General features: G+C 39.7%; 2 protein-coding genes across 9 annotated transcripts in view; one reads left to right on the forward strand and one right to left on the reverse strand.

Moving 5' to 3' along the window:
• SLC3A1 (solute carrier family 3 member 1) overlaps positions 1-21,090 on the forward strand; it is a 35,469-nt gene extending 14,379 nt beyond the window's left edge. Inside the window, exons 5-10 of the mRNA XM_055328281.1 lie at positions 8,133-8,252; positions 10,611-10,735; positions 12,077-12,272; positions 14,846-15,013; positions 15,856-15,972; positions 20,491-21,090. Of these exons, the coding sequence (XP_055184256.1) occupies positions 8,133-8,252; positions 10,611-10,735; positions 12,077-12,272; positions 14,846-15,013; positions 15,856-15,972; positions 20,491-20,931 (1,167 nt within the window). The 3' untranslated portion in view covers positions 20,932-21,090. The remainder of the gene's footprint in view (positions 1-8,132; positions 8,253-10,610; positions 10,736-12,076; positions 12,273-14,845; positions 15,014-15,855; positions 15,973-20,490) is intronic.
• Positions 10,770-23,547, reverse strand: part of PREPL (prolyl endopeptidase like) — a 65,049-nt gene continuing 52,271 nt past the window's right edge. For 5 of the 8 annotated variants that reach the window (XM_055328278.1, XM_055328275.1, XM_055328280.1 and 2 more), the window contains 3 exons: positions 22,975-23,098; positions 22,069-22,142; positions 21,224-21,704 (listed from right to left, as the gene is read on the reverse strand). In XM_055328278.1, coding sequence (XP_055184253.1) covers positions 21,615-21,704; positions 22,069-22,142; positions 22,975-23,098 — 288 coding nt within the window. In that variant the 3' untranslated portion in view covers positions 21,224-21,614. Of the gene's footprint in view, positions 12,095-17,186; positions 17,436-19,068; positions 19,850-21,223; positions 21,705-22,068; positions 22,143-22,974; positions 23,099-23,547 lie in introns of those variants that run through there. The other 3 variants (XR_008664845.1, XR_008664844.1, XR_008664843.1) reach the window with 3 other exon arrangements.

Raw genomic sequence — 23,547 nt, forward strand, 5'->3', positions numbered from 1 at the left:
CTATGACTTTATTCTCCTTTAAGATTGTTTGGCTATTTTGGATACTTGTATTTCTTTCTTTCTTTCTTTCTTTCTTTCTTTCTTTCTTTCTTTCTTTCTTTCGGTGATCTGCTATTATTATTCATTGGAGTATATTTGACATACAATGTTATATTTGATTCAAGTGTAAAACATAGTGATTTGACATTTCTATACAATAACTCCGTGCTCACCATGATAAATGCAGTCACCATCTGTCACCCTTCAGGTGTTATTAGACTATTACTGACTGTATCCCTGGTGCTGCACTTTTCATCTCCATGACTTGTTTTGTAACTGAAAGTTTGTAACCCTTCATCCCCTTGATTTATTTTGCTCATCTCCCCATCTACTTCTCTGGTAACCACCAGTTTGTTTCCTATATTTAAAAGTCTGTTTTGTTTGTTTGTTTTGCTTTTTAGATTCCACATTATAAATGAAGTCAAATGGTGTTTATCTTTCACTGTCTGACCTATTTCACTTAACATGATACCCTCTAGGTCCATCTATAAGCATACAATTGGCAAATCACATTTTTAAAGATTTTATTTATTTATTTATTTGAGAGAGAGAGAGAGAGCAGGAGCACAGGTGAGGGGCAAAGGGAGAGGGAGAAACAGATTCCCTGCTGAGGAGAGAGCCTGATGGGAGATTCCATCCTAGGACTCCGGGATGGTGACCAGAGCTGAAGGGTGACACTTAACTGACTGAGCCACTCAGGCACCTTCCTTTTTTTTTTTTTTTTTTTAAAGAAGTTCACATAATTTTTTTATGGTTGAGTTATAGTCCATTGTGTGTGTGTGTGTGTGTGTACACCACATCTTTATCAATTTATCTCTCGATGGGCACTTGGGCTGCTTTCTTATCTTGGCTATTGTAGATAATGTTACAGTAAACATAGGAGTGCATGTGTCTTTTTGATAGTGCTTTCGTTTTCTTTGGGTAAATATCCAGTAGTGGAGTTACTGGATAGTATACATTCCATAAGAATTTAGGACCAGCTTGTCAAGTTCTGCAAAGAAGCCTGCTGCTGAGATTTTTTTTTTTAAAGATTTTATTTATTCATGAGAGACACACAAAGAGAGGCAGAGACACAGGCAGAGGGAGAAGCAGGCTCCATGCAGGGAGCCTGATGTGGGACTTGATCCTGAGACTCCAGGATAACGCCCTGGGCCAAAGGCAGAGCTAAACCACTGAGCCACCTAGGGATCCCCTGAGATTTGAGTAGAGATTGCATTGAATCTGAGCATCAGTTTGGAGAGGAGTATTGCCACTTTAAGAAGTCTTCTGCTCCAGGAACACAGGGTGTCTTTCCACTTGTTTAGGTCTTTTATTTCTTTCAATGTTGTTTTGTAATTTTCAGTGTACAAGTCTTGCATTTCTTTTGTTAAATATATTTCTGTAGCCTCCTTAGTTTTAAGGCTGTTTTTACTATACATGTTTGATGTTTCCCAGAATTTAGATGAATTGCTTTGGGATCTGTTCTAGAATCAGGGCAGCCTTATCTCATTGGGGTTGGGAAGATGGGGGTGGTGAAGGGTGGTAGACACAGCTACTAACTAGGGGTTAGTTTTAAACATCTTTGGTGGCGGTGGACTCTTCTCCATCACCAAAGATCATTTACACACCTCTACCTGCACCTTCCCCCTGACCTGCCCTCACACACTTCTTGATTTACTTTGTGCCGAGTGCTTTACCTGGGTCATCTCATTTAATGCTCACACCAAGTCTAATTTAGGAGATTGCAGGACCATTTTACAGAGGAGGAAGCTGAGGCTTAAGGAGGTGAAGTCACCCACCTGGGGAGTGACAAAGCAGGATTCAAACCCATAGTCCACTCTCTTACCCACAACTCCACTTCTGACTTGAGGCAAAGCTGGTGCTGTCTCTGTGCTTCACTTTGCCTACACAGTCTTTTCAAGGGTATTCAGTTGGAAATTCATAAATGTGAGCATAATCCAGTTGGTTTATTAGCCGTGGACTTCACCAGGCTCCTTGTGGCGACAGTGATGGATTATCTGGAGATGTTCAAGAAGTGTAATAAATTGTCCCAATATCTGCCAGCCAGTACATTAATTATTTTTTGACTAATCCATCTGTTCCCTTGCAGGCATCCAGGTAGTGCAGTGTGTGAACAGGAACCTTACTTACTAGTCTCAATAGGATGAGATTCCTTTTGGGATGAATCATTACTGCCTTTTGTTGAAGGTTGGACATTTTTGCAAGGCTGGTATAGATTTGCTATTAGAAGTAAATAAGAAAGGCTAAGAAGCTGTAAGGGAAGGCTCTTTGCTCCTGAAAGGCTTTTTGCGTGAAGAAGACTTTCCAAACACTCTTCTACCCCCCAGTAGCTCTTATCTCTGCAGTAGAGCTAAGCAGGTTAATAATTTGCAACCTAGAAAGTTTGTGGCGGGGAGGCATTTGGAATGACCCCTGCTTGCATACCAGCTTGCACTCATAGAGACTTCTCGCTCTTGGCTCCCATCAGATTTCAGATTATCTCTGCACAGTGGGAGGCTGGCATGTAGGGGACACACAGCACAGAGCACCTTCTTCTCTCCTCTCTGTACTCACCCTTGGACTGGCCTTCAGGGGACTTGGCTCTCCCCTGAACCTCTCAGGTCTTGAATGTGTTTACCTAGAGAAGTCTAGAAGCCGTCTTGGAGGACATGGGGACTTACTGTATGCATTTTGTAATCACTTTGGTTTTTACTTGCCCTCAAATTCTTTATTTGACAAATGAGGGAACTGAAGTCCAGAGAGGTGAAGTGAACTATCGGGTTAGCGACAGAGCAGGGAAAGGACTGCAGACAGCCCAGCCCTCTGCCTGAACTGTGTTGGGGTGACACTGACCTCGCCATGGGAAAATGTTGAGCCCTGGACTGTGGGATCCTGCGCTGTTCACGGCACCTGGGGACGGGGAACCCAGATGTCCCACCTCCATCCCCCTGGCTTAAGATGGAATCCAGACTGTAAATGTCAGCTCTGTTCCTACTGAGCAGCATGGTGTTGGCAGCTCAATTAAAAAAAAATGTCCTCACGACCTGCTTAATTACCCGACTCTGTGCTTGATAATAACTGTGCCATTTATTGTACCTCATACATGCCAGGCACTTTAGTATAAATCCTTGACTCATTTGGCAGTGTGTATTATGTATTGACCACATGCCAGAGGTATGATGGTTGGTAAGCTAGACACATGCTGTAGCCATCTTGGGGCTATATCCCTAAGTGGGAGGTAGACCATGAAACAGACTGTTTCAGTAAGTGTATTGAGTGGTTGTGATGGCAGGAGGTAGGAGTACACAGGGCAGGCACCTAATCTGGACATGAGTGAAACAGCGGAGAAAGCTTTCAGAGGATGTAGTGATATCTAATGGATGAGAAGGACTGAGCCAAGTGGAGAGGCCTGGGTCAAGCATTGGGAAGGCATGGATCATGGCACATCGGAGGTGCTTGGAGTCGTCCAATATGGCTGGGACATGGTATATGGAGAGGGAGCTTGCTAGATGAGACTAGAGGGGGATGAAGCAGGGCTGTGCTGAAGATTTGGCTTTACAAGATCGTAGGGAAATCATTTGCTCTTTGCATTTTGGAAATCAATAACTTTGGAGAGGGGATTTGAGTGGGGTATTTTCAGAGGCAGAGGGGCCAGGGCAGAGGGTGGTTCAGCCATCAGGAAAAAAATATCAGGGTTCAGTGCAATGAGGTGGCTCAGGGTTGCAGGGAAATCATCAGGTTACTTAGCGAGGAATCTAGTGTGACTCTCAGGTTTCAGATTTGACTGGCACTGGTGTCATTTCCTGTGATGAGAGAGAAAGGAGAGGGGGATGTCTTAGTTTTGGAGAGTTTGAGCTCTCTGTGAGACATCAACTGTTCAATTGAGAGTTGGATATAAGGACAAGGAGTTCAGAGACGTGTCTGGCCTAGAGATAAAATTCTCTGGGATTTGCTGATATGTGGACAAGGCCTACACAGGTCAGGCAGGTAATTGCAGTGAGAGCCCTGGGCCGGCCAGGATGAGGAAGGGGGTCAGTTGCAGCTGAGCTCCAGCTGATTGTTGCCACGTGGAAATTAAAGGGCCAAGAGTTAGAAGATCTTCCAGCTGCATTTCTGGTTGCATTTTGGAAGTCAGTAACTTTGGAGAAGGGGGTTGAGTGGGACAGACCTGGAGGAGAAAGCAGAGCAAATGAGTAAGGGTGCCAGAGGGTACCAGTTCTGCTGCCTCTACTTACTAACTCTATGACCTTGATCAACGTACTTTATCCCCCTGTGCCTGGGATCCCTCATTGGTGAAATAGGGAGGGTAATAGCACATATGTCGTAGGGTTGATGGGGAAAAGTTTTTTTTTAATTGAGATTTTATTTCTTTAGTTGAGAGAGAGTAGGGGGAAGGACAGAGGGAGAGGGAGAAGCAGACTCCTTGCTGAGCAGGGAGCCCAACGTGGGGTTCTGTCCCAGGACCCTGACATCATGACCTGAGCTGAACTGACTGAGCCACCCAGGTGTCTCTGTAAGGCATTTAGGGCAGGGTGTTTCTTGTTTTTTGGATACTTGTTAAATAATAAAGGGGTAGATAAATGAGTAAATACTGCTGTGAAATGAAATGAACAGTAGGTAAGAACCCCAAAAAGTGCTAATATTTAAAGGACTGCAGACTAGCAGCACCTGGGTGGCTCAGTTGGTTGAGTGGCCAGCTCTTGGTTTCAGCTCAGGTCATGACCTCAGGGTCCTAGGATCGAGCCCCATGTCAGTCTCCATGCTCTGCTTGAGACTCTCTCTCTCCCTCTGCCCATCTCACTCATGCTCTCTCTCAAATAAATAAATAAATAAATAAATAAATAAATAAATAAATAAATAAATCTTAAAAAAAAAAGACTGCAGAGTAGACAGAGAAAAGTGTTAAACGAGGAGCAGGTATCTTGGAGTTAAGGTATATGAATTTTTCTGGAAGATTTCAGTCAGCAGTGTCAAACACTGCAGAGAGATCAGATCATATGAAGACCCAAGTGTGAACTGACTCTAGAAGCAATACCTTAGTCCTCACAGAGACTGCAAGGTGGTTAGTGAGGTCATGCAGATGCCCCAATGCACACAGCTGGTTGGACAGTGGGGAGATGGGATGGTTCCCGGGTGGGTTAGAATCCGGAGCTCATGATCCTTCCTCCACGCCCTGCTCCTGGAGGAGTTAGCCAACAATTTTACCAGGACTCCTGGACAGCAGTAGGGTCTTTCCTTTGCTTGTAAACAGAGTATATAGTTTTCTCTCTGTACTTTTCAAATATCCTATACTGTCTCATTTCTTCTTCAGATAGCCGACCTGGGGTTTATGTCACTTTCAAGACGATGTCTTACAGATCACCACACGTAAGAGCAGAGCTTTTCTATTTCCCAAACTAAGTTTTTTAGATAAATGGGCCCAATAATTTCAGTCATCGCAGAAGAGGAGGTCTGCCTCAAGGTTTTGTGAATTTGGATATTAGTAATGTTGGATTGATTCCTTTTTTACTCAGAGTAGTGAGCTGTTTAAGAAAAAAAGGATGAAAAGGTGCCTGGTAGAAAAACCAGGACTCTGTGATGTCATGGGAGTTGTACAGGAATCGGGGACACAGTGTACTGTCCCAAGAGTCCCATGGTGCCTTGGTGGGTCACCCAGACCCAGCAGAACTAGGCTCTGTGCCCATTTTTGTACCCGGCACCCTGGGAGGGCTTAACTGGAGTAAGGAGAGAGTTAACGATTAAGATCTGGAGCTCCCTCTTCTCACCTAGTTGGGAGAATAAATAGCATAAAGCAAATATTTTTCAAGAGCAAATTTTGGATTATGTCATTTACAATGACTCCCCAAAATACCCAGGTTTTACTGTTTTGTCTCTTTAAACAATGATAGTATCTCTTCTTGGACTAAAGTGAGAACCCCTGCCAGGGCCAGAACCCTTTTGCTGGGGTACACATTTCTCATTTTGTATGGCTGGGTCAACAGTTGGCAAGGCTAACTATTCCCCAGAGGGAAGAAGGACCCATGAAGAAACAGATTTTTTTCCCCCTAGGAAATCTGTGCTCCAAAGCCTAATGGTTACAACGGCATGGCTTTTAACGTTTTCCCACATTTTTGTCAGAGGTGGCTTGGATGGATTACAGCTATTTGTCCGTCCTTCCTCCACCCGCCACCTCCCGTCTCGACCTCCTGTGTTCCCTCAAGTTCAGCGCCATCTGGGGGTGGACCCGGGTAGAGTGGGGTCTGAAGCTGGTGAAAATTTGAGGCCTTCTCAAAATAGCATAAAATTAGGTAGAGTGTTTATTTAGAACAGGGGAAGAAGGGAGGTAGGAAGGGGCCTGCCTAAGGGAGGGGTTCTGAAGCTTAAAGCTTTATTGGCTTCATGCTGAATTGACCCCTCGAGCCCCTGAGACTATTCTGCAAATGGGGTGCCTTAATATCTCTGTTGACTTTGCTTTCAACAGCTAACCAGTTGTCCTTACTTCCTGCCATCCAGGGCAGATCCTGCTATTTCACCTTTTTGTACTACCAAGTTCCTCTCCTTTAAAGCTCTATCTGGCTGTGATTTAAATTTTGCATTACTATTTGATGTCTAGTTGGGGATTCTAAGTAAATTCAGGAGACCGAGGGCCACATCTGTTGTAGTTTGCTCATGATGATAGGGCTTAGCTAAGTGCCCGGCCCAAATACTTATTGAATGAGTCTATTTGGTAAGAGTAAGATGCTAGTAAGAACACATTTGTGGGTTTTGTGTGGGTAGAGCCTGCTTAACATCATTTGGTTCAATTGCATCCATGCTAAGACTGGTAAGGAGCCTGCTCTTAGATTTGAAAATGCTTTTCAAGCTTTGTTATTCAAAAATGTCACCTTAAAGGGATTTGACCTCAGCATTGTTAACCCTTGCCTGTGGTACGTAGAAACTGTGGAAATCCTTGAATTGCAGCACTCCAGAGACCCCGCATACACATGTAGATACGAGAAACAACGTCAAAAGGAAATATGTGATTTTGGGGGATAGTCTTCATCTGGGAGCTGTGACTCTGTTCCCCTCCATCAATTAGCTACTTAACTCTAGTACTTTGAATTATGGGCAGTTTGTTCTAATCTGGTAAGTACTTTCCTATAAAACCTATTTGGCAAAGGATGAGCTGAGAGGAAAGTGGGGAGAGTCACTGTCCCTTTGCAGAAGGGTAGCCTGTGATTGGTGCTAGCATAGGGCCAGCTAGGAGGTGGGGAGCTGAGATCGAGGCCCTCTGCTCTCCGAGGGCATTTGGTCCTCTCACCTGCCCCAACAGAGGCCAAGTCAGTCTCTGCCTGTGTGCTTGGCCATCCTGTCCTACAAATAGTCCAGAATGTTCTTTGTAATCTCACTCCCTGATAAACTGTCACTGGTCAAAGTAGAACCGGTATCTCTCCTTTCTCCACGTGTGTCCACATTAAATCTATTAAATCCATTCTTCTGGGAGCTCCAACATCCTGAAAGGGAATCTCCTTTCATGTTGTTGAGCTACACCCACCTTGCACAGGAGGTAACTCTCTCCTGTCTCATGGGCCCCCAACTATAGATGCTCGGATGCCAGGGGACATGTACTTGTAGTGTCCCAACAGTATCCCAGCATGTTGGACTTCTTTGGGCTTGATACTGTGTTCTTCACTAAGGACCTGGTGCTGTGTCAGAGGCAAGGGAAACAAACGAAAGCTGCAGTTTTTCCTTCTGGAATTTCCCAGTCTGGTGGAAGAACCCCTCATGACCTGATGCTTGGCTGATTGTTTTCTCTGTTTGGAGTGACTGTTAAGGAACAGGGCATGGGAGAAGATATGTTCCCAGTTTCTCCCGAGTCCTTTCAGCGTGGTTTCATTCCTTTTGAGTGATTCTTTAAGCTTTGCAAATGCGCTCATAACCATTACAAATGGAACATTCTGAATTCAAATCTGAGGGAAGTGTGGGAGTCCATAGATGCAGCTGAGAGTTCATTATATTAAAACACTGCTACGCCTACCAGATAAAAATACACCATATGAGTGCTGTGCTGATTTTGTATGTGGAAATGGCTGTTTCATGATGGGAAGTGATTATAATGTTAATGTAACCAAAGCATTTTGCTTCTTCATGTTTAGGAAATTATACAGTTCTGGCTCACAAAGGGTGTTGATGGTTTTAGTTTCGATGCTGTTAAATTTCTTCTAGAAGCAGAACATCTGAGAGATGAAGCTCAAGTGAACAAGGCTCAAATACCGGTAAAGTTTTTAAACATTATTTTTTCCCCCTTTCTGAAAATGTCATCTATGTTTTCTTTTTTAGCATGAGACACCAATGACCAGAGATGAGAATGTAGTTAAATTTATTAATATAGGCATTTGAATTTAAGGCATAGTTTTTTTTTTTTAAGACTTTATTTATTCATGAAACACACACAGGGAGGCAGAGACCCAGGCAGAGGGAGAAGCAGGCTCCATGCAGGGACCCTGATGTGGGACTCGATCCCGGATCCCGGGATCATACCCTGAGCCAAAGGCAGACGCTCAACCACTGAGACACCCAGGCGTCCCATTTTTTTTTTTAAGATTTTATTTATTTATTCATGATAGTCACACACAGAGAGAGAGAGAGAGGCAGAGACACAGGCAGAGGGAGAAGCAGGCTCCATGCAGGGAGCCCGATGTGGGATTTGATCCTGGGTCTCCAGGATCGTGCCCTGGGCCAAAGGCAGGCGCCAAACCGCTGCACCACCCATTTTTTTTTTTTTAAGTAAACTCCACACCCAACATATGGGGCTCAGATTCATAATCCCAAGAGTCACATGCTCCACTGAGCCCAGCCCTGTAGGTACCCCTACAGGTAGTGCTTTGAATCATTTTCTTCAGGAAGCAGGAATTTCAAATCCATATTCTTAGATGTTTCCATTGGTTCCCTTTGGTGTAGAGCATCCTTAAGAAGTATTTTGGTGACAAGGGTTCTGAGGGCATGGACACTGGACTCCACCAAGAGCTGTAACCACTCACTGTGATTTTGTCATCTCACTCAAGTTCAAGTGAGGAGGAGGCCTGTAATTCCCCAGGTGCTTTTGTTGTCATTAAAGGATACACCAAAGGGAACAAACACTTGCTGAGTGTCTCCTGTATGTAATGTGTTTACTTAGGATAGTCCATTTAACTTTTGTAACAGCTCATGAGACATTTCATGATCCCCATTTAGCAAATCTTAGAGAAGTCAACTTTTCAGGGGTGACAGAGGTGATAAACAGAATTATAAACCAAGCCTCCCTTGCTACAGAGTCTGGTAGCTACACCAGCAGTTCTCACCTTTCCCCCCATGTCACACATGAGAAACAGTAATCAGGACACCACTCTGCTCTTCTGGTTGACCACCACTCTACAGACACTGTACGTTCAATGGCTAAATAGACAGGAGTCCTAAAATGGGTTTCAAAATAATGGATTTGTAGATTTATTCAATGGAAATATTATATGCAGCAGTCAAAATAGATGAATTACAGTGACACACAATATGGGTGAATCTTAGCAGTGTAATGTTTAGTGAAAAAACCCTAAAACATATATAGCATGATGCCCTTTTAATAAAGAAAAATGAAATTGATGGTTAATTATCAAGTGTCTAGCTTTTGTCCTGAGTAACAGATTTATGGTTACTTATTGATCTCATTAAACCAAATCAATTAACTAAAGTTGGCAATTCATGGACTAATTATGAGAGCATGTCATGTACCAAAGGCCAGTTTTTGGTGGGGTAGGGAAAGCAGATGATTTCCAATAGGAAAAATGAAGGTGTGTGTGATGTATTATTCAATCCCAGAGAGCACTTATCCTTGGAGAAGAAATCTCAAAGTAACCTTGCTAATTATGAGATACTGTAAAACAGGCGTATGTTTCCAGTTATGACAAATGATCAGAATAGGTTTTGTGTGTTTGCCAAGAAAAACTTAAGAAAAAGTTACTTCAGAAGGGACCCATGATTCCAAAAACCTTCACTTGATCTAACAAGTAAGTTCACTTATTTTCAAAAAGGGGTCCATTGCATGGATGGCAATGCAGGTTTATACTGTGTAGTCTGTCCATGTCCCAACCACCTTGGCTTGTGTTAGATACAATCTTTTACTTTGGATTCTAGATTACTGTAACCCTAGGAAGGCAAAGAATGAATAACAGGAAAAATTACTGAAACCCTGGCAAAGGTTTTTTTTTTTTTTTTTTTTTACACCACTTCTAGCCTTTTTCTTACCATTACACTTTGGATTGTGGTTTTGTGAGCTGACCAAGTATAGGTGTAATAATGAACTGTATGTTTTCTTTGCCTTTAAGTGCAGCATTTGGGAGAAATTAAACGTTTGGGAGGAGGATTCTGTTAAATACACTTGTAATTGTTATTCAGTAAAGCTTACTAGACCTACAGTTAATAATAGCCATTAATATTATGCTGCAGCCACAAAACCCCGTGAGCATTGAAAGTCCTACTATCATCTTTCAGCATGTATGCGTTGGCTTGAGCCCTTTGAAGAGAATGTCGTATTTGCGTAAGGCCAGCTATGGGGATTTGTCATGTGAAATGATGGCAGTCGTGCTTTTCTGTTTCCAAAGGACACGGTCACACACTACTGGGAGCTGTACCATGACTTCACCACCACGCAAGTTGGAATGCATGACATTGTCCGGAGTTTCCGGCAGACAATGGACCAGTACAGCAGGGAGCCTGGGAGATATAGGTAACTACAGGACATAATTCTGTTCTTCACAGACGAAGGGTGTGACCTGTAGTTTATCCTTCACAGCCAGTTATTCTCAAGAGATTCAAACTATTTAACACACCTCCATGACTACAATGTATTATAATTCGGTTATGCCAAGGCGTAGTATATTCCTTCATGTTGCTTAACTTTGCTGATTTTGTTTCCTTATTTGTAAAATAATGTGCATCAGTATTTACTTCATAGGAATTTTTGTGAAAATCACTTAAAGATAAAATATAATCTAAATGTTAGCCATTAAGTATTCTACTGTTACCATTACAATTTGGTCTGTTGGTGTCCAGTATACAGTATGAATCCAAATGTTTCAGCTAAACTGCTAGTAGAGCACAATGCTTTGTGATCAGATGGACCTAACATAAGAGTTGTGTGTAACAGCTGAGACCTTGGGTTGGTTCACTGACTCACGTCCCATTTTCTCAATTAAAAGGTGATAGTAATACCCGTCAGGGTTTTATGAGACTGCATAAGATCATGAAGCACTTAAAACAGGGACTGACATGTAATAAACATTCACTAAGCCTCTATGTGTATACAGATCACCCAATAGTATCAACAGAAATAATTAAATTTCTCCTCCTTAAAGTAGGTCCTCTCTGATTGCCATCCCCATTCTATAGTTGAGAAAACAGAATTTGAGCATAAAGGCAATGGTCATGCAGGGAGTAATGGCAGGGATGGGACTGAAATACCTGTGCAGTTACCTCAAACAGGTAAAGCCAGCACTGACATGGGTCTTTTCAGGCTAATGTGTCATTCCCTAAATAGTGTCTGCTTCTAAGGAAGCTGTACTCCCAACATGAGATAAAGAGTCGCGTGCTCTACCAACTGAGTCAGCCAGGTACCCCCAGAGTTTTGGTTTTTAAGAACCAAGAGTGCACCCAATTATTATTGTGAGACTTTACAAGGATTCCTATACAAGAGGTTTCTGGAGAAAACCCCCTTTCGTGATATGCAGACATACACTGTAGATTCTAACCAGTGATCAGAATTGATAGGCTTCATGGAAGTTACTGAGTTTTAATCAGATTTAGGAGGAAGAGAACAATATTGACTGAAATCAAATGTATTTAACTCTTAGACACAGCCTAGTATTAGGCTAGTTCTTGGGTTTATTGTCCATGAGAAATGAGAAACTGTCCAGGTCACCCAGCATTGCTATCACTTGGCCATCTGGCTCGATTATGCTTCCTAGTGAGCCCAGCCAAATATGGTTAATAGGCAGATTGAAGGAGCTGCAGAATGCTTCCCAGTCTTCTGACGGGCCCTGAGGACACTGCACCCTGCCAATTCTTCCAGGTTCATGGGGACTGAAGCCTATGGAGAGAGCATTGACAGGACCATGATGTACTATGGATTGCCTTTTATTCAAGAAGCAGACTTTCCCTTCAACGATTATCTCAGTAAGCTAAATACTCTTTCTGGGAACAGTGTGTTTGAGATTATCACATCCTGGATGGAAAACATGCCAGAAGGAAAATGGCCTAACTGGATGGTAAGTCCTCATTGCCTGGGGCAGCATATCTGCTGCTGGTATGCTGGTTAAATAGTTACTCCTAAAACGAGGGGTATATCTTGTCTGTAAGTGACCTTAACCTTTCCCTTCATCAGTGATTATTTAGTGAGCCAGGCCTGTCTGTTCCAGCTTCTGACCAGGTTTTTCATATTTTTTCTTCATTCTTTTCCTTCTGGTTCTTAGACTAGGTAATTTTGACTCCTCAGTCTTCAAATTTGCTGATTTCTCTGCCAGTTCAGGTCTGTCCAGTCCATTTAGTGAAATTTTTCCTTTCAGTGATCATACTTTTTAACTCTGAAAATTTCTTTCTGGTTATTGTTTGTATTCTTTTTACTGTCTTCACACTTTAAATTGTTTTAGTTTTTTGAACATATGTATAGTAGTTGATTTTAATGTCCACTAGTCCAATGTTTGAATTTCCTCAGCTGCACTTTCTACTGACTGCTTTTTCTATGTATGGGCTATATTTTCCTGTTTCTTTGCAGATCTTGTATTCCTTTTTGTGTTGAGAATTGGATATTTTAAATAATGTATTAATGTAGGAAATCCCCTTCTCTCTTCCTCCTCAGTGTTTATTGTTCCTGTTTCTTCAGTGATGTTCTTGAATTAATTTTGTAAAATGTGTTCTGCTGGGTGTGGCTGCTTGGGGAGATTATTGTCAGCTAACAAGTGGAAGAGCTTCCTAAACTGCCTTGAACCAGTCTCCCAGCCTTTGCTGAAGGGGCTGTGTGTGTTTGTGTGTGTGTTGGGGCATGCTTTCACCACTCTGGAAGACAGTTTGTAGATTTTAGTCTTCACTTTCTGCTTGCACGGAGTTTCAAGGTTAGCCAGAGGTGAGAGATGAGAGCCTTCTCAAGGCATCTGCATGTGTTCTGGATTCCAAGAATCTTTAGACTTTCAAAAGCCAGTATGGTTACCTCTTCCGCCAGCTTTTAAAGTCTGGTCAGTCTCCATAGAACCCCCAATTGGTAACACCACCGCAGGCAGGTGGGATGTTAAACAATTGTTGTTGATTGTTTCTGGCAAATACCTTGGGGACAGGGCATTTCTCAGATTTAAAAAAAAAAAAAAAATCCAACTAAAAGTGAGTGCTTAGGCCAAATAGTGACAGTTCTCTAAATTGAGTTTTGGTGAACTCTAAACTTATTCTGCCCCTCCAGCTATGGTAGTTCCAAGATTGTTTGGAAGGCTATCATGGGTCTCAGGGGCAGGAGTTCAAGGCCAGTTAAAAGGACATAAAGCCTGTCATTTTTCTTGAGTAAATGCTTCTTGGAAGGTTGAAAGCCTTTAGCTAGTTTCCAGAGTTCTGAAACAGTGGATTTTTAGTTTTTGCCAGCATTCTCCTTGCTTTTATGGTAGAGATTTTAGAGTTCCTTCCCCTACCATTCCACAAGTGCCCCCTATATTACAAAATTTAATAATGGAGTTTTAGCACTTGTTTTTTCATATATTGAGTCTCCAATATCATAGGTGACTGGGATTTCTGTCCATTGCTGTGAACTATCTGTGGAAATATTAATTTCAGTTCTGAGAAAGAAAGTGCTCTAAGTCCACAAAGCTTGAGAAACCATAGTTTCTTATCAAAGGCTCTCAAGATAATGAAAATAAACAGAAGCAAAATTTGACTTTTCTGGCCATAAAAATAGAGTAATAGTTTATAATGATCCAACTAAGTTCTTATTCTCAAAGGCTGGTTTTACACCATACCCTGCCTTGAATAAGTGATGTGGTTTCTCAGAGAGCTTGTTTCATCTTTAGTAAAATGGAGACAATACCTGACAATGGAGCAGGACAATAAGATGTAATGTAGGTGTGAAATTACTTTTTTTTTTTTAAAAGTTTATTTAAGTAATCTCTACATCCATGTGCAGCTCAAACTCATGACACCAAGACTAAGAGTTGCAAGCTCTTTTGACGAGCCGGCCAGGTGCCCTATAAGTACTTTATAAATAGTAAAATGCCATGCTCAACATATGCATATGAAATTGAGTTGTGGTATGTATGGTACAGTTTAACAAAAGCTATGATGTTTAAGGACTAGATAACATGTAATATTATGTAATTAGAGCATTTAACATAGAAATAGCCAAACTTAAAAATAGAAAACACTTTAGAAAATTTACTCTTGGGCTATGTACATTTCCCTATAAAATTTGGTGTAAATTTTTAAATAGTTCAGAAGTCACCCCTCCCCCCCTTAGAAATCTCTGCTGCCTCTGTTCTTTCCACCTGTTCCCTCCTTGTTGTGCTACAGGAGAAACATTTTTGTTTTCTTTCTTGTCCATATTCTTTTATCCAAATGTGAGAAAATATTAATATGCACCATCATAAATTTTGTATTTGTAATCTCAATGAAGAAACTTGTTACCACCATTTTGTTAATCCTAATGCCAAGACAGTAAATTGATCAATTACACAGTAAGTAGCAGGGTTGGGACTCAAATCCAGGCTTGCTGATACCAAGGTACCCACAGATGAACTTTTTGTGGAATAGGGTAAATCTTCCAGAAAACTGTATATTGAGCTGTGTTCTTAAAATATCTGCCTTTCAGATCGGTGGACCGGACAATGCCCGGCTAACTTCTCGTTTTGGGGAAGAATATGTCAACATCATGAACATGCTTGTTTTCACACTCCCTGGAACTCCCATAACTTACTATGGGGAAGAAATAGGAATGAGAAATATTTTAGTCACAAATTTCAATGAAAGCTATGATGTTGTAAGTTAACATAAGAATTTACTATTCCTATTCTATGGCTGAAAATGATTACTCTCTGCTTTCCTTTCTTATTATTAGTCAACTGTCTTGGTTGGGGGCTTAAAAATGCTGTTTCCTGAGACATACAACTGAATTGTAGAGCCCAGGAATCTATGTTGTTTTCCATCTGATTCGTAGGCACATTAGACTTTGAGATCCCATGTTTTGAGTTTGGAATATTACTTATTGCCCTCTATCTGAAATATGGAGTTAGGATCATTAATTATACTGATTGTCTGTACTGCTAGATTTCTTTGAACACAGAATATTCGTCCTTTTAAAAAAATTCGTCCTTTCACATTAACAAATGTAAATGCACAGCCTCAGACTTCAGTGGTTTTTATTTTGTTTTTGTTTTATGAATCTCAAAATTGTGTTGTTGGGTGAACCTGAAATAATTTGGTTAGTTTTCAATATTAGGAGATCCAATTTCCCTAATATTTATTTGGTGTGCACTTCCTAAATTTGTGTATGTGCACTCATGAGCAATAACTAGGCTGGATAAAAGAGGACAGAATTGTCCTCTTACTTATACATGGCTGCATCACTGTACCACAGAATGAATTGGTAACGGTACATTTTGAAATCCTACATTACTCATTTTTAGGGGAAAAAAAGCAAAGACTCCAAGCATGTATCAAAGTCTAGTTACTATAGTTTATTGAAACTCAAGATGTCACTATTTTCCAAAAAAAGTGTGAAGCTGGCTTAAGTAAGGAATTAATTATGAAGTAAATTATGGACAAATGATACTTCTTTTACTAACTAGACCAATGTTTTCTCTTTATGGTCTTTCGACACAGAATACTCTTCTCTCAAAGTCACCAATGCAGTGGGACAATAGTTCAAATGCTGGTTTTTCTGAAGCCAATCACACCTGGTTACCCACCAGTTCAGATTACCATACTGTGAATGTTGACGTAAGTATCAAAATGTTAATCTGATTCCAGAAACAGGAAATGAGTTTCTGTGCTGATACTATACAGTCACCCTGAGGGTAACTAAAATTTTAACTGATGCTCTCCCTAAATCAATCACGTAGACTTCTCTTACAGTTTTCAAATCATTACAAACTGGTACATAAGTACACCATGTGAAATATAGTATAGAATATATTATTCACTGGCAAGACCAGCTATTTGTTTTCCTTTCCTGCCCACAAAAGGAAGGAAAGGAGACCCATCAAGGCTATTTACCTGGAGAAACCAAGACATTCATAAAAGTCAATGAATTCATAAAAGTAGCTGTTCTGGAAAAGTACATCCTTTGGCTTTTGCCCATACTATTTATTGTTCTTGGGTGATCAAGTTTGCCAAATCCAGCTGGATTTGCTGGAATCTGTGCATTCCTGTTTAGAAAACTGGTTTGCTCAATTTGGCAAAGTGCTAAGTATATTTCCTTAGACCAGAGCAGTATGAAATGGCTCCAAGTGGAATCATGTGCCAGAGAAATTACTAGCATTCCACGAGACTTAAAAAATTTCCCCTTACCCCAAAGTATAGATGACATACAATGTTATATTAGTTTCAGGTGTACATGTAGTGATTTGACAATGCTCACCACCACAGTAAGTGCAGTCTTCCCATGTTATTGTTTTGGGCTTTATGCAAACTGTCCTGTTCCTACAGCTCCCTGATCCAAACTCCAGAGGCTTCAGGGATATAGTATTAGTTTTGTTTTATATATTCATAGGTCTTTGAAAACAAAAATATGTATTTTAACATTTGTGTTTTGGATTAAATCTCTTGATTTTTGTTATGTTCTATACATAAGAAATCCTATAGGGACTCCTAAGGGGTTTAATGGTTGAGCATCTACCTTTGGCTCAGGTTGTGATCCCGGGATCAAGTCCTGCATCAGGCTCACAGAAGGGAGCCTGCTTCTCCCCCTGCCTCTCTCTCTTTCATGAATAAGGAAAAGAAAAAAAGAAATCCTACATAAAAATGTATATCAGAAAGATGAAAAAGTACAAGTGCAAATTAAAATTTTTCTATAACACTAGTCAAGCCTTTCAAATGATCATGAGTAACAAAATGTCTCAAGCAATGCTATTTAATAAACTCCACAAAAGCCCTAGAGATAGATAAAAATTTAAGTAACTTCTAAAGGAAAGTCAAATTAAGCTTTCCATAATTATTAGAGGTAGGCAACTAAAGACAAGGGGTATCAAAATGCAAAAGTAAATGGATCACCAAGAATCACACCATATTTGAGAAAAGATGAGACACTCCACTCTTACCAGAACACTAGAAAGTAGAGGGGATACAGCAAACATATCTTAGATATCTACATATCTTAGAAATGTAAAACATTGTGAAACACTGAAATAGAAATTCTAATTAGGGTGTTGGAAAACTGATCCAGAGGCTCCTCCCAGAATGCACTGTAAAAAAGCAAAATAAAAGAAAAATTTTGGTGTTTCTAGAAGAGAAGAGAAACTAAACTCAGAGAAATTTTCTTTTCTAGAATGGCAAGAATAAAGAAAATACCCTAAAAATATGTAGAAACCAAAATCAAACTTGCCTGAGGAAAGGACTGAGAGTTGGATTGGCTTCTCAAGAGGATCCTAGAACACGTTAGAACTTTAATCTTTAATAAAAGTGTGATGGAAATCTGATTCTATACCTACAATCCTGTATCCATTCAAATTAGTATTCAAGAATATAGATCTGGAAAAGCAAGGACCCCAAGTTTTGCATATATAGTTTCTGAAGGAATAATCAGGAACTCAAAAAATGAATCTAAAAAGACAATGATGTAGGGTGCTGGCTGGCTCAGAGCACGTGACTCTCAATTTCAGGGTTTTGAGTCCCAAACTGCGTGTAGAGATGGCTTAAAAAAAAAAAAAAAAGACATGATCTATAAAACACAGTCAGGAAAGGACCAACAACAACAACAACAAAAAAGGACCAACAGAACTTAAGGATATTTTTTGATATACAATGTAAAAAAAGGTAAAGAAGATATTCTGAAACAAAAATCTTAGTGATTGACTTCTAAATATGGAAAGTGGCAGGAGAGCAGGCAGCATGGTCTTTTCAGGGCATGGAAACAGAGTAACTCACTCTGGATTTGAGCTGCCTAGTAGCCATTAACCACTAAGACTATTAAATGGACTGAAAAATTCACTTTCTGTGACACACTGGCACCATTTCAAGTGCACTGTAGCTAGTGGCTACCACATTGAACAGCACAGATACAGAACACTTCCAGCACCGCAGGAAGTTAGACAGCATTGCTCCAAATGTCAAGAAAAAATATTTTTAAATGGGCACTGCAATTTTAAGTGTATAATTTTCAAAGAACATTAGAAGGAAAAATATTACATCAAATCAATTTGATGTTAAAAAGGATGAAAATAGCACAATTATAAATAAAAATAAAGTGCTGTAGGATTATATCTGAACATATGATAAACACAAATATAAATGGTGAAATTCACCTACTAGAAGATAAAAACAGATTAAGATACCAAGACAAAATCTGACAGAAGACTGCTAAAATAAAAATTTTAAAATAAAGCTTGCCTCCTGGCTATAGCTATCAAACCAAAAATGCATCTAACCTTTTGAACGCAGTAACTTCATTCTGTGAATACCTGCTTATGTGGAAAATGATAAATATTCAAGGATCTCTATCACATTTTTTTAAAAAGAAGATGACTTGAAAATGATTTAAATATCTTATCAATAGAAAGTTGACTTGGTTATGGTTAATTTATAAAATGGACTAGTATGCAGCTTTAAAAAAGAATGCACTGATATTATGAAACTATCTCTAACATGTACTAAATAAGAAATAGCATCTATAACGGTATCATGCCATAGTGAAAAAGTAGACGTACATGTTTGCACAGGCACAACATGTATCACACATAATCATAATAGTGTCTATTTCTGAGAGAGGAAGAGAAAAGCTAGAGGTGGTATTAGGAAAAACCTTATTTTATATATTGTTCTCATAAATTTTATACTGTGTGCATGCATTTCCTACTAGAAGAATAAAGTTACAAAAAGCAGGTGTGGAAATATTTAATAGCAGACAAAATAGAATTCAATATGAAAAGCATTATGAGACAAATGCAATTTTCAAAAATTGATAAAAGAACATTCCACTACAAGTCATGAATCTATGCATCTAACAATAGCTCCAAAATTTATAAAACAAGTACTATGAGAAATGTCAAGAGAAAGTGACAAATCCACAATTACAGAGAGACATGTCAACATACTTTTAGGAAGGAGACACAAATAATAGTTAACACTTACTGGGCACTTCTTTGTGAGTGGCACTGAACTATACTTTTCCATGCATTATCTAAGGCTATAGGAAATGTTAATAGTAATTTGACAAGTCATATACATACACCATATACATATACCATAAATACCTTTGTACCTGTTAATAGAGAATAAACATTTTTTCAGACATTCAGTAGATGTTCACTGAAGACCACACATTAGGCACTTGCCCCCAAACAACAGTAACAGCAACAACAGCCAACACCACCACTGCAGTCAACATGGCTGGCAAGAGTCCAAGGAAATGAACATTACCACTGATTTGGCAATAGCTCTGATGAAGACTAATTTGGCATTATGAATCAAGTGTCCATACTCTTTGACATAGCAATTGTCTTTCTGTACTAAATAACTCAAATATGAGGGATGCACAGAAAATATTAGAAAGTTGAATGTTGAAATGAGAGAGATGATTAAGTATGGTATATCCATCCAATAGAATATTATCTTGTCATTATTAAAATGACATTTTTAACATAATAACAGGAGAAGATGCCTGAAATGTTAAAGGAAAACACAACATTAAATTGTATATTTTTTATATAGCTGTGAAATAAAGCCTGATCTTCCTTAATGGACACACATTAAAGAAGTACAATTTTTAACTTTCCCTTTAGGGAAAGCATTTTGCTTTTTATCCCTTTTTGCAACCTCCTGTTCACCATTAGCTATTGTAGGAATACATATCTGCTGAAGTTAAAACAACCCACATATTATTCTACAAAACAGAACAGAGAGGCCCTCAGAGTCCACAGCCACAGTGGCTGCTTTTCTATCAGTTACAATGTAGCATAAAGGGACTGTATTTAGGCAAGTTAAACACCAGATAACTTAGACATGGACATTTGGTTAGGGATTCCTAAGTGGAGTCAAATTTGGTCCCTCATCATCTCTGGCCAAGATGTAGCAGAGCACTGTGCATACGATGACTCCCTGAATTTCCAATACCTCTCAATAGTTAAACTATTCTTATTACCTATCAATACATATAACTTGGTAGTCATTTTAAGAAGCACAAACTGAGGCGCAAATTTTTTGGGGAAGGAAGTTTCTATTTGATACTAAAAATATATTAAAAAAACCCTAAACAACTCTTAGAATCAAACATTTATGTTGATTTTTTTTTTTTTTAAATAGGTCCAAAAGACTCAGTCCAGATCAGCATTGAAGTTATATCAAGAATTAAGTTTGCTTCATGCCAATGACCTGCTCCTCAGCAGGGGCTGGTTTTGCTATTTGAGGAATGACAGCCACTCTGTTGTATACGCAAGAGAGCTGGATGGCATTGATAGAGTCTTTCTCGTGGTTCTGAATTTTGGAGAATTATCACTGGTAAATCTCCAGGAAATGATTTCCAACATTCCCGCAAGAATGAGAATAAGGTTAAGTACTAATTCTGCTGACGATCGCAATACAGTTGATACAAATGCCATTTTACTGGATAAAGGAGAAGGCCTCATCCTTGAATACAACACGAACAATCTCCTTCATCACCAAACAGCTTTCAAAGACAGATGCTTTGTTTCCAATCGGGCATGCTATTCCAGTGTATTAAACATACTGCACAGCTTGTGTTAGGTACCTCTATGAAAGAGATGAAGACACTAGCATTCTGTTTTATTACAAGCATTTGCAGTAACTTCATGTATAGCATGCTGCTGGGTAAAAACAGCTTGAATGCAAAGGTTCCCAAATGTTTTTAAAAAATAATAAAATTATCACTTGCAGAACTTGTAACTTTGTTGAGATAGTATTAATACAAGAGATGATTGGAACCTCAGGACTCCAGATATTAGAAAGATCTGCTGAATTCTAATGTGAAGAATGTTATCTTTTTTCGTAAAATACAGGCATAGAAAATTGGAGGATGACTTACTGCTGAAGTGTCTTAAAAACATTCACTAGCAAAGAGGCAGGACCTTGATTTGTAAACTTTTCAAAGAAAATGTTAGAACAGACAAAAAACAAAGCTGTTCTGATGGGGGTGTGGGGAGAGTTGTGCTGTCACCAATCCTTCCTTCACCCCCAACTCCATGTCCTTCTGAGGAGCATGGTTTGAAAACTACTTTCCCAGGCTGAGGGGCATATGCACCAGTGAAGAGAATGACATAAGCAAGTGAGATGTACATTAGACAAAGTTTGGATGGAGAAGCAAATTTTAGAAAATTACTAACTTAAAAAAAATCTCACTTTTGCTTACCCAATTGGAAATAAGACTATGAAATATTTCAGTGTTTCCAATTCTCATGGAATGCAGCATTTCAGAATTTTAGGTATTTCTTAAGATTCTCGAAAATACTGGTGCTGTCAAGTCCAAGTTCCTCGTACAAGAATTTAATTTGGGCTGTAATCTAAAAGAAACACATTAAAAAATTAGAAGGCCTCTGTTGTAAAACTCCAGTGCTAAAGCTCTTGGTCTATCCATCTTCACCTAAGCCTCAAGTCAGCAACTTATGGCAAAGGTACTTTTATTATTTGGGAGAGAGGCAGAAGGTGCTCCCAAAAATTAAGATTCCATTACTTTCTTTAATAGATCTCATTTATAAGTGTTAAGAGGGAACCCTTTTTCTTGACTGACTTCACTGTTCTTCCTCCCCACCCCTCCTTGACAGTTAATGAAGCAGCTGTCATAAACCCTGATGCAACCACTGAAATGTTAACTGCAACACATTTCTACTTGTGCATCTGGAAACTGAGAGGGGCTTGATAACATACCTTTTTGTGGGAATCCTCAATTACATGATTGCCTCCAGGCTGAATATCTAAAACAACATTGGGGGCCTGATAACCTGAAAGAATTAACATGAAACAATTAGGTTTTTTGAGACTCATTTTTCACCCTCTTTCCTCCCACATGTGCTATTAAAATAATAAATGAAGGAAAAAGGCATAAACTATCACCACCAAGAAAGAGATGGGAGGGGGCAAGCAGTAGAAGGCAGACTTCTGAAACAGAGAAAGCAGGAGGAGGAGAACCAGTGGCCGAAGACACTAGATGGAAGACACTTGCAGGGCCACATGGAGAAGGTTGTGACACAAGAGGAAGCCAACTGGCCCTATGGAATCAGAGTCTTTGTGACCTGGAAACAGCTTCTATTGTAGTATGTGAGTGTGAAGCATGGAGTGAAAACAAGGTGACTGAAAACTTGTATATGGGTCCCTCCCACCCTAATTAAGCCCAGAAGGTCTTGTTAAGGAAGAAAGGTAATAGTTCTTGTCCAGTGAAATGGAAAGACCTAGAGAAAATTACAGCAGCTAGCTTGGGCACTGAAGCTCCAGAGCAAAAGCTTCAGAATCTCTTTTTTAGAGGTTTCCAAGAATAATGGCTCAATTAATATTATTAAATGAATGTTTTATGACAGTACATCTCTAAGTTATATTTGATGTTTAAACTTATTTTTCTTTGTGCCTTGCCTACCTTATTTTAATATTTCCTTTCAAAAAGAGACAAGTATAGGTATTATATATATGACTCAACTGAGTAGTCAACATAGGAAAACCAATTTTTGCCCAAAATCTCAGGCAGATGACTTAGTCTACAGTGTAAAGTGTATTACCGAGCAGTATGTGGAAGGGAATAGTCCATTTAGCTACATTCCCTGCATACAGGTAGTCTCCTACCTTCACCAGTGTCCTTAGCATGCTCTGTAATGGCTTCCTTGAGTTTCTCAGTATAGTTTACAATTCCTTTCAGAGGTACACGCTCATCGTTTTCATAAGCCGTGATATGAATAGAAGGATAATGCTGAAAGAAAATAGATGCTAAGTTTACATTATTCCTTATGGTCCTTTTCTACCCTATAGATTATGAAAAAGAACTACCTCCAATTTTTTTATCTAGGTGCCAGATATATTTTCTTCTCATTTGTTTTTTTGAAGTTATTTATGTGTTGGATTTTATATACATACATACATCTATCTATCTATTTATCTATATTTTTTTAAGATTTTATTTATTCATGAGAGAGAGAGAGAGAGGCAGAGAGGAGAAACAGGCTCCCCATGGGGAGCCTGCTGTGGGGCTTGATCCCGGGACTCCAGGATCATGCCCTAAGCCGAAGGCAGACACTCAACCTCTGAGCCACCCAGGCGTCCCTCTCATTTGCTTTTGAGAGATATACAGCTTTATAGTACTAGACCACTTGCTACCTGGAATAGCCTTTCCTTGGCTAGCAAGACCATGATCATATCTAA

This window comes from Nyctereutes procyonoides, unplaced genomic scaffold, assembly GCF_905146905.1.
Source record: "Nyctereutes procyonoides isolate TBG_1078 unplaced genomic scaffold, NYPRO_anot_genome, whole genome shotgun sequence".
Taxonomy (NCBI): Eukaryota; Metazoa; Chordata; class Mammalia; order Carnivora; family Canidae; genus Nyctereutes; species Nyctereutes procyonoides.